Source organism: Gossypium hirsutum, chromosome A09, assembly GCF_007990345.1.
Source record: "Gossypium hirsutum isolate 1008001.06 chromosome A09, Gossypium_hirsutum_v2.1, whole genome shotgun sequence".
Lineage (NCBI taxonomy): Eukaryota > Viridiplantae > Streptophyta > Magnoliopsida > Malvales > Malvaceae > Gossypium > Gossypium hirsutum.
Genome location: NC_053432.1, coordinates 75,241,392 through 75,253,355, shown reverse-complemented (window position 1 = coordinate 75,253,355; position 11,964 = coordinate 75,241,392). Strand labels below are relative to the sequence as shown.

General features: G+C 36.7%; 2 protein-coding genes across 2 annotated transcripts; both read right to left on the bottom strand.

The window, feature by feature from the left end:
* Nucleotides 1-2,152: 2,152 nt before the first annotated feature.
* LOC107890133 (uncharacterized) lies at nt 2,153-3,879 on the bottom strand. Its single transcript, XM_016814639.1, has 3 exons — nt 3,625-3,879; nt 2,936-3,535; nt 2,153-2,848 (listed from the first exon to the last, which is right to left on the bottom strand). Exons 1-3 carry the CDS (start codon nt 3,877-3,879, stop codon nt 2,153-2,155), a joined length of 1,551 nt encoding a protein of 516 aa, XP_016670128.1.
* Nucleotides 3,880-8,878: 4,999 nt separating this feature from the next.
* On the bottom strand, nt 8,879-11,759 carry LOC107889606 (serine/threonine-protein kinase-like protein CCR1). Its single transcript, XM_016814087.2, has one exon. It carries the CDS (start codon nt 11,608-11,610, stop codon nt 9,019-9,021), a length of 2,592 nt encoding a protein of 863 aa, XP_016669576.1. The 5' UTR covers nt 11,611-11,759; the 3' UTR covers nt 8,879-9,018.
* Nucleotides 11,760-11,964: the final 205 nt, after the last annotated feature.

Genomic DNA, 11,964 nt, shown 5'->3' with positions numbered 1-11,964 from the left:
GTATTCAGATTGGAGTCTTTAGAAGAGCACCATCAGACCCTATAGGTGGCAAGGTAGAAGCACTCACTGCTGAACCAATATGCTTCTTTAACTGCGAGACATGGAACATAGAGTGGATACGAGCATCAGGCGTAACGACAGTTTGTAGGCGACTTGTCCAACACGAGCTTTCACAGGAAAAGGTCCAAAATACTGAGGTGACAACTTCTGGTTCATGAACTTGTACAGAGAATGTTGGCGATATGGTTGGAGCATCAAATACACCAAGTCGCCCACTTGGAATTCCCGCTCCGAATGATGCTTGTCTGCCATTTGTTTCATTCGATCTTGAGCTCTAGTAAGATAAAACTTTAAAACTTGGCGCATAGCCTCCCGGTGTTGCAATGTACGATCAACAGTAGCCACTGAAGAAACTTCAAGCAAGTAAGGCAAGTGAATAGGTGGGTCTTGTCCATAGAGAGTCGCGTAGGGAGTTGTTTGATTGGCTGAATGGTAGGTGGTATTGTACTACCACTCCGCCAAAGGTAGCCAAGATGCCCAAGAAGAAGGTTTTTCCCCGGTCATACACTTCAAATAACTCTCTAAACATTTGTTGAGAATTTCTGTCTGGCCATCAGTTTGAAGGTGGTAGGCAGTAGACAGCTTTAATTTGGCCTCCAAATGTCAAACAATTCCTGCCAAAAGTTGCTCAAGAAAATTCAATTGCGATCAGATACAATCGACTCAGGTATGCCATGCAACTTGTAAATTTGATGAAGATATACTTGAGCCACAGTGAAAGCAGTGAAAGGGTGAATCAAGGCAACGAAATGACCATACTTGGTCAAACGGTCAATCACCACAAAAATGGCAGAATGTCCTTAGGATAAGGGCAGACCTTCAATGAAATCCATACTAATGACTTACCAAGCACGATCGGTATTGGCAACGGTTGCAAAAGCCCAGGATAAGTAGAATTGTCAGTTTTGCAGCGTTGACAGACAACACATTCACGAACCCACTGCTTAACATCTTTAGAAAGACCCTTCCAGTAAAGCAAGGCCGAAATCCGGTGACGGGTAGCATGGACACCAGAATGACCCCCCAAAGTACTATCGTGAAAAAGTCCAAAAATGTGTCTTCGGAGCTGGGAATCATTGCCCACCACAACTTTACCCTGCCTGCGTAGAAAGGTACCAGTCCAAGAATACTTAAGATGCAACTGAGGTTGCTGTTGAACATCCTGACACAGCTGGAAAAGTTTCTTGTCAGTCTCATAAGAAGCCATAATGCGACTCCAAACTTCAGACCAAGAAGAGTCCAAAGAGCCTTCACATTGGAGTAGTTGAGGAGTGTGATCATGAGACTGTCTGGATAATGCATCAGCCACAACATTCTAGACACCTTGGCGATAAGAAATTGAATAATCATACCCGAGCATTTTCACAACCCACTTCTGCTGGTAGGGTGTGATTGCCTGCTGTTCAGATAAGAACTTTAAGCTTTGGTGGTCGGTTTTGATAAAAAAAATGCCTACCAATTAAATAGGGATGCCATTTTTAACCGCTAGTAACACTGCAAGCATTTCTTTATCATAAATGGACAATGCTTGATGCTTGACTCCCAAGGCCTTACTAAAATATGCCATATGTTTTCCACCGTGTTGCAACACAGCTCCCACACCTTGACCACTGGCATCCGTCTCCACACAAAAGGGTTCTTGAAAATTTGGTAGAATAAGAACTGGCGCTTGACAAACAGTAGCTTTAATTTGGTTAAAAGCATTCTGCTCTAACAATGTCCATTGCCAAGGAGCGTCTTTTTTTAACAAAGCCGTGAGAAGCTTAGCAAGTAAACCATAGCCTTGAATAAATCACCGGTAATATCCAGACAACCCAAGAAACCCTCCCAACTCCTTGATTGACGTGGGAGGAGACCAGTCTAAGACACTCGCCACCTTAGTTCGATCCATACTAACAACCCCTTAAGATATAATATGTCCCAAATATTCAACTTGAGTAGCCCAAAAAATACATTTGGACTTCTTAGCATAAAGTTAATTGGACCTCAAGACTTGGAACACTTCTTGTAGATACAGCAAATGATCAGTCCACTGTTGAGAATACACAAGTATGTCATCAAAGAAAACAAGAATCGATCTCCTCAGAAAGGGTCAAAATATTGAATTCATCAGGGACTGGATGCTAGATGGCGCATTGGTCAAGCCAAATGGCATGACCAAGAATTCATAATGGCCAGCATGAGTTTTAAAAGTTGTTTTAAACACATTTGGTTCCCATATTCGAATCTGATGGTAGCCCAAACGCAAATCCAATTTGGAAAAGAAATTTGCTTGCCCCAATTCATCTAATAATTCTTCAATAACTGGGATTGGGAGCCGATCTTTAATGGTTAGCTGGTTAAGTTGCTTGTAGTCAACACAGAGCCTCCAACTAGCATCCTTCTTTTTTACCATCACCACAGGAAAGGCAAATGGACTATTACAATCCCTAATAATTCCTGCTTGCAGCATTTCTTGTATCAGCTTCTCTATTTCTATTTTCTGAACTGCTGGATACCGATAAGGTCGTACTTTAACAACTTTAGACTCATCTATCAGGGGAATCATGTGATCTTGCAATCTAGGAAGAGGTAGACTCGTTGGAACCTGGAATATATCGATGAATTCATCTAACAGACCTTGTAATTCAGGTGGTAGTTGAGATGGCTGCATTACAAGGGCAGTCTGATCAGAAGAAGCTAATAGCATATGACTTGGTCTATTACCCACCAAACTCAAACATTTGGAAAGTTGACTGCTGGGAACAAGTTGAAGTGAACCTGGTAATGTACCCTGTAGATTGCAGTCCTATCCCATATGAGTGAACTTCTTAGTCAAATTAGAAAAATTCCATATAATCGGCCCAAGAGATAGCAACCAATGAATTCCAATAACCAAATCGAATCCCTTTACTGATAAGATCAAGAAATCAGTGGTAAATTTGTTCCCTTGAGCTTCCCATGAAACTGCTCGACATATACCCTGAATAGATAACCGTACACCATTTGATACCATCACTCGCAATGTGCTTTCTGATTCTATGACCAAGTTCAACCTTTTAGCCACCTTGAGATCGATAAAATTGTGTGTACTACCCGAGTCCACCAATGCAACCACTTCAGTGTTACCAATAACTGTTGGAAACCTCATAGTGTTATGGCCTTGCAACCCCTGAAAAGCATGTAAAGACAACACAAGACTCTCTGGAATAGGATCAACTAAGTCTAATTGATCGAAAAAATCTGAAAATTCTTCAAAGGAGGAACGCTTCATATCAGAACCTTGTTCCCGTACTGGCTCAATAATAAGTTGGTACAATTGAGACTTAGAACATTTATGACCAGGTGAATACTTCGAGCCACACCAAAAACAGAGGCCATTCTTCCTTCTGTCCTCCAACTCTGCTTGTGACAAGGACTTTGATGAAATTCTTTGTCCTGAATTACTATTCACTGACCCCCTGCTGGAATAACGTTTCCTGTTCCTTGCTACCCTCTCGAAATAGGAAAAAGAGGCTACGACGAACTACTTGCACTACCAACAGTGAACCCCTTCTTTACTTGTCCCAGTACAATATTTTTAACCTGTCGAGCTAAATTATAACCCTCGACCAGCGTTTGTGGCTTAAAAAGTTTAAGATACTGCCCTATTTCAGTCTTCAAGTTGCTGATAAATATGCTTAAAGCATGTTGTTCAGGTAAGTTCAACAGATTTAACAAACTCAAAAATCCATCATGGAACTGGTCAACAGATCCATGTTGTTTAAGTATTACCAGCTCGGTCATGGGATCAATGAAGGAATCAGTTCCAAAATGTTCCCTAATTCCTCTAGCATACATCTCCCACGTTAACAGATGTAACCCTCCATGTCTATGCACAAAGAAATGATGCTAGTCTAACGCATTTCCTTCTAAATGCAACATGACTACTCTAACTTTAGCATGTCCCTCCGCCTCGACATATTGCTCCAACTTAGACCACCAACCTTGAAAATTACTACCGTCGGAATGTGGGCAATCCACTCGAAATGAAGTATTTCCAACTTCCATACCACCTCATCGTGAGGTCATACTGGAATGGCCGAGATCTTGTATCGGCAACACCACAAGGTGTTCCTTTGCTGGAAAATCAGGAGGAGAACCTAAAATCCCTTTTCCCTTACCAGTTATCATACCAGTAACCGTAGCAGGAGGGTTTTGTCCAAAGTACTGTTCAAAAGAATGAAGTTCAGATCTTACCTCCGAACGCACTTCCTACTTAATTCCTTCTTGAAAATCTGTCAAACGCACTTCAATCCGTGCATCTAGCTGAGAAAACTCAACCTGCAACTGAGTAAGTTCTCCTTGCATCATGCCAAACTCCTTCTGCATTCTTGTAGTCACTCCCTCCACAGCCATGAGAATCGACAGAGCTCTGATACCTTTGTCACAGAAAGAATTTGAACAGAAAATTTATAGAAGAAGAAAGAAGAGATCGAGAGAAAAGAGAGAAGAAACAAGAGAGACTATTGGAATTTTGTGTTAAACTTTTTATAACCGTTTTTGTTCCTTCTGTCGAGTATATAAGGAATTCAAATAACAACCCACATGAACAGTAAAATAGACTAAAACACATCGTTTAACTAATAGCAAAAACGCACCGTATCACTAGAACAGAAACGAGATAAAACACAGTGTACAACACAAGAGAATTAATAGAAATAACGAAAATAGGAAAACCATTCCATAACAGGTTGAAGCCACTTCTAGTTTTTTCGACCAAGACACGAGGCCCAATCGATGAAACAATTCGGTCGGGGAATATTGGCCCTCGATCAAACTTTCAACATTCCACGAGATCTTGATTTGTCTAAAATGGAGAAACAACTCAATCTGGAATTTTTATGTTCAAAATACCCAAAGATTTCGATGGAGTTTTTGGTCATCAATATCAACATCCATCTATCAAAGTATCAGTGGAGGTAACCTCCAACTTTAATTAACAGTCAGACTTCGTAGACGGAAAAAAACAAAAGAAATGTTGGCCAACAATGGAAGAGCGGCTGAACTAGAAGGAACTGGTGAAGCTGCCATGGAAGGAAGAGTTCAATGGTGCCGTGGTGGGTGAAGCAGAAAGAATTGGTGAAGCTGCTATGGTTTTTTTTATTTAAAAAAAATTGAATAATAAAAATAATAATTATTTTTGTACTTGTATAACTTGAGAGTTTATTTGTATTATTTAAATTATTTACTTTTAGGGATCTATTAGAAATATTTGAATGGGTTTGATAAATTACATAAATATTTTAGATTTTGATTTATGAATTTATTGATTTCATTTGAATATATTTCTAATTTTATTTGCATAGATATTAACATATAATTTTAAAAAATAGATTATAATTTAAATTAATTTAAGATCATCTTCTATTAATTTAAAAATAGATTATAATTTTAAATTATAATTTTCTATTAATTAAAAAAAATATGTAGATAGATTGTGTTGCCATGTGTCAATAGGATAAGTAAGTCACATATCAAAAAGTTAAACAACTATACCAAGACTTCGGACCTTACATATGATTTAATAAGGAATACTATGAGTTTTAATAAGTAAAAATGGAAAATAAGAAATTAAAGTAAAATTTATTATGATAATTTAAAAGTTTCAAGGAAAATGAAAAGAAAATTGATGAAAACTAAGGCCGGAAATTGACTCAATAATTTAAATTTAAATCCTATAAATTATTGTGAACAAGAAAATAATTAAATGATTATTTTCCCTTTATTAATTTTTATGTTGGAAATTGACTCAATAATCTTCAAATCAAAATTGATAATGAAAATAATTAATTCTTATGATAAAAAATTAAAAATAGAAATATAAATTGTCACATATTGATGGAGTGTTTATTTTTATTTTTTAATCTAGATTTGAACCATTTTATAAAAAAAAAGAAAAAGAAAATAGACTAACACTTTCAAATCAAAATTGATATATAATAAAATAATGAAAAGTTTTTAGAATTTTAAATCCATATTTAGCTGGAAATAAAGGGTAGGAGGAATTTTATTATATGAAATGTTACAATATAATATATAGTAAATGAAGTGAATAAAAAATATATAAAAGGTTTTAAAATGAGATTAAATCTTGGAGATTTCATAATTTAGTTACCATAAATAAATTCATCATCCAAAATATAAAAAAGGAAAAAAATTAAAAACATATAACCAAAAAAAAAAGACCTAATAGATTTTTATATTCAACGCAAAGCTTGAATATAAATTAATTGCTAAATAATATATAATTAATTATAAAGCCAAATTTTTATATTTAAATGCAAGTTAAAGAAAGAATTAAATGCAGAAAGATAAAAGAGAAAGGGTATAATTTTTCACATATTTTATAACAATATTATCATAAAAGAAAGTAACAGATATTTATATTGCAATTCTAATTTCCGTTTTTATGATATTATCATAATAAAAAATAACTATATTATCCTTATTAAGTTTTAATTTCTAAATTATCCTTTTTTTTATATTACCTAAAATACACCTTTTTTTTGGTTAATGTCTAAATTACCCCTATTGATTTTTTATACTACCTAAAATATTTATATTAATTTTTATATTATCTAAAATATCCCTATTAATTTTTTTTTAAACAAAAGCTGGACATCTTTATTAAAGTAATATGATAACGTTGCACAAATGGAAATAAAAACAAAAAACCAAATAAAAGACAAAGCCTAGGACTTAAAAAGAAAACATCAAAAGAAAAGTTTAGATTCTAGCCACACTGGAGCTTTCCTCATCTAAAAACCAGAATACCAACAAATTGAAAAGCTCTCAAATTCACTGCTGTCCACATCCATTGCTAGTAACAGACAATGGCGAAAGCATTCAACAACAAACAAACTGATGGTAAGCACCATGACCGTTGAGACCCATTCCAATCTTTCGTCTCCCGCCACCATCGCCTTAAGATCTGACCCATCTATCACACCACCTCTGTAGACACTTTTCGCCTTTCGTCTTTTACAAGAAAATAATGACTGGGGTCCCTTCGTTGACTAGCATCCTGTTAAAGGGAAGATTCATGCGCATCCAATCATTGTTTGAGCTACCTTCGTGCAAACTGACATTTTCGCATTGATATGTACAGAGCTCTCTTGATATCACACATCTCCCGTGACAAATGAATGATGAGAGACCCCGCTCCGGCAAGATCCACCATTTGTTCACCCCTAATCTACCCTCGTTCCACTTCAAGAAGATAGCATCTAGTCCATATACACTCCTCGTTCCAATGGAAACATCCTTGGCGATTGGAAGTCCACTCGACCCACCACGACGCTTAACGACAAGCTTGTCCTGTAACCCATCCTTTTGTTGTTCGGCGTTGCCCCTAGCTTGATTTACTCCTCCCACTGGAATTAATATGCTACTCGTCAACTTCCCCATCCTATATGGACAACACCACCAAAACCACCACCATAACCACTTAACAAATCATTGAACCGCGACTTTACTTTCTTTCTCCCAAATGCTTGGAAAATCGAAAAAACTAAACCTATCATACTATAGAAGCAAACAAAACCGTTGTAAGAAAACTTTAATAGAAAAACATTTTTTCCATGGATGAAAAGTTTATGAAAGCCTAAAAACAAAAACAGAAGGAACATATTCTTCATTTGAAAACGCGTAAAGGAACTATAAGCAAAAGGTGATTAATGACTCTAGCAAAGATGCTTACTCTTGTCTCTGAGGCGATTAACTCCCCTACTTGCTCATAAAAGTTTTTTTTTTTCAAAAACAGCCTTAGAAGTTGTTTTTATATAATATATAAATTAACTAAGTTTATAAGATTTTAATCCTTAAAAAGATGACATTTTTACTTTTTGAAACAAAAATAAATTTATTTTAATATGAAATGCTTCATAAATTTATAATTTTTTTATTTTATTAAATATTATTAATATTACATATATTTTTTTAACATTTTTGTAGTTGCATTGATTATTGAAAATATATATTGTGACATCCTTTATGTGAAAAGAGTAATAATAATAAGTTATCTTGACAAATAAAAATTATTTTATGTGATTTATGAGTATTTTATATTTATTTTTTCAATTATTTTATATTTGTAAATAATTTTTATATACTTATATTAATTTTTTTTTAAATATGGATAAATAATGATACATACTAATTCAAATAGAAAAATGGTTTGAGGATCATAAATCGTAGTCAAGTAGTGAACCAGAGAAAAAATAACTGCATAATGTGCATACGCTTATAAGGTTTTCAAAGACACCATTTCATGCAATGATGAGAGGCCTGCGTTATAAAGAAACCAAAGAGATGGGAGGAAAACAAAATCTATACTAAAATCCTAGTTGGTTGGTCCCTTAAAAACAATGTAATTTTGTAATTCCTGGCATAAATTGTAGTCTGTAGGATAGAACATCAAAATCTTTTCTCCTGTAACCTATGAGTAAATCTGATATGGGATATGGAAAACACTAAGTAAGAGTTGAACAGAAAGGCTTAGGGCTTCTACTTCAAAACTATAAACATTTTAAGCTGAAAGCTTGCTTTACAGACATCAGACAAGTGATTCTAAAGGTTCCAACATAATTGCAGAAAAGGCAAGTTGATATGAATTACCCTTTTATAAGTCTATTATGATGCTGAATGCAGTACTATACAATCAATGAGAGTCAACCCAATACCATATATAAGGTTTTTGGTCTCCCCAAAGGCCCAAATATTTCCATTTCCCTCAAGAAAGCTAAGCTCACCATGAAGCACTCTTATTTTCATAAAAAAAGAATCGAATCTTCTTCACTTTATGGAAATTTAGTAATACATTGCATCTCGTTCTAATGTACAAGAAGCTGATTTACAGTTTCCAAACTACCTATGCATTTTGCTAATCTGTTCATTTGGTTTTAAGAAAAAATAAAAAAGAATAATAGGGGGCGAAGATCATAAGAGCAATCCATCCTTCACTATTTGCTGCAACAAAATTACTATATCTGACATAGTAGGCCGTTCACTAGGATCTTCTCTGACAGCCAACTCAGCTATATCAGCCAATTTAAGCAAAGGCTCAACATTTCTCGGAAGCGCAACGTAACAATCGATAATGGCAGCTGCCTTACCCTGTTTAATTAAGGGAACTGCCCAATCAACGATGCTTGCAGGTGTATAATCTCTATCATAAGCTTTCCTTCCACTGAGAATCTCCAACAAAACAATCCCAAATCTGTAAACATCACTTTTCATGTCTCCACTAAGATCAAGATCCTTCTCGCTTGATGTAAAAAGTCCGAAATCCGCTATCCGTGCTCCCCAATCTGAGTCCAGTAGAATGTTTGAAGTCTTGACATCACGGTGGACAATTGGAGGCTCAACTTCCTTATGCAGGTACTCAAGTCCCCTCGCAGCCTGCAATGAGATCTTCAAACGAAGGCTCCAACTCAAAGGAGAAAGCCCACCATGAAGGTGATCATGAAGGGTACCATGAGGCATATATTCATAAATGAGCAGCCTTTCCCCCATCTCGGAACAGTAACCTAGCAAATTCACAATATTGCAATGCCTCACATTGCAAAGGATTTCAAGTTCCATCTCGAAGTCACGACTGTTGGTGTGGATTATTGTTGCAGCATTCGCTCTCTTGACAGCAACTTGCCTCCCATCCGCTAGCACTGCCTTGTAAACAAAACCGTAACTTCCCCTACCAAGCTCATTGAACTCCTTGAACCCATTAGTGGCATCTTTTAGCTCCGTAAGTCGGAAAATTTGAGCTGTTCCAGGACAAGAAGTGACTGAAACAGAAGGGAATAAATCAGCAGTGGCTTCGCCATCCAACTGGTCTGGTTTTCCTATGCAAGACTTGAACTGTTTTTTTGTCCCTTCTTCCGGTTTTGTCGCAAACATACGTGGAAGAAAACACCAACTAAGCAATATCAGCAAAAAACAAGAAACACAAGAAGCAACTATGATTGCTAGTCTAATCATATGATGCCAGTTTTTCTGTGAGGATGGTTGGAGTCCACAAACATCCCAACAAGAACTGTTTTGGCAAAGAGAGCAACCAGTGCATATTCTGTCGGCATTCGTAGTGCATGGACTAGACAAGAAGAAACCTGCAGAGCAATTTGATGCACAAGGTGAACAAATCTGCAAATCTTTCCTAACACACAAGCTAGTCAAATCCGGCTCGTTTAGGTTACTTGCGTTGAAAGCAAACTCCCCTTCAAGGCAAGAGGTTGGACGACAAAGACCGGGGCTGCACAATTCCAGTGGAGGATTATAATCAGGCTGCAAAGTGGCATTTCTGGACCAACAATCTAGAACTAAATCATCTTCCCTTATGCCGCATGTAGTGAAGTCTGATGAAGCAAGTGCCATGAATCCAGAATGCTTCGGAACTGAAGAAAAATTGAAACTGCCCCAACATTCAACCCCATGATCATCCTCTCGAATCCCACAAAAATGATAAGCGCCAGCTGTCAATGATATGAAATGGACCCCGATTGGACAACCGGAAAATGAATCAGAATCACCCCAGCATTTGACTTCACGAGATGAATCCAGGATACCACAGATAGAACCTTTAGCTGAGGCTAAAACTGAAAAACTCTTGGAAACATTGGAAACCCCTAAAGAATCAGAATTTGGTCCCCAACAAACAAGACCTCCTTCTCTAATCCCACCACAACTAAACCCCTCACCAGAAACAATCTTTTTGAAGGCAAGGTTATTGATAGTCTCATTATAAAACAGAGTACTCTGTTTTGAACTTAAAGTATTATTTGAACTTTTTACAATTTCCCAACAATCGACGGTACCATATCCATGATCGGAATAATAAGCTCCTCTAATTCCACAAACATGATTCCTTCCAGAAGCTATATAAGAATATGCTGTGGTTTTGTAATCTGAAGGAACAAGATCCATACCTGACGCCACCAAGCTCCAACAGAAAACCTGAGAAGTATTAGCTAATATACCACAAAGGAAACCTTCGCCGCCTGATAGAGCTGCCATTGGAGGAACTTGAGAAGGAGTGTCCATCGATGATAGTGAAGTTGAAGCAGATGAAGTAGTAGTTATAGTAGTACTAGTACTAGTAGAAGTAGATGAAGAAGGAGAGCTGTTGTTTTTGCTCCAACATATGACTTCCTGTTTCCCACTGGCATCAATGGCGCAGAAGAACCCGTCGTCGCCGAATGCGGCGGAGATGGGGCCCATTGATCCGAACCCAGATGTGGAAATGGCGGAAGCAAGGAGGAGAAGGAGGAGAAACACTGTGGTTCTGAGGATTTTCATAGCTGGCGGCGGGTCTTGGTTGTTATCGTCTTCTTCCTCCTCGTTTTCTGCTCTTCTTGTTTGTTGACATGGGATTGAAGTGGAAATGAAAGGGTGGGTTGTTTGAGGTTGAAGTGAACAATAGAAAAAAGAAAGAGATAGAGATAGTTGATGAGGTTGGTGACGAATGACGATGAAATAACGTGGGTGTCGCCATTTTTTTGTTTTTTCTTTTTCTCCTCTGTTTTGTTGGTTTTTCATTTTTACAAAGATAATGGAAGGTTTTCCATAATTAACTGTTGCTTTGTAGTTGAGTTTTACCCGCCAACAGTGCTAATCATGAAATCAACTTCTCATCAAATTACTATTTCAAAGTAAATTCCATTGTTTTGATTTCCAAGAAATGCTCCATTAGCCCACCTTCAAATGTGTGGGCACTGGAGACCTATGAGAATCCGTAAACGCTTCAACCCATACTCAAAATTATAACACAGTTTTTACTAAAATCGTAATATTTTTAAGCTTCCTGAAAATCTATTCTATTCTATTCTATTCTATTTTTAAGACAGTGATGTGTTATTTCCAAAAAGAGTAAATGTTTTTCCAGAAAAAGGT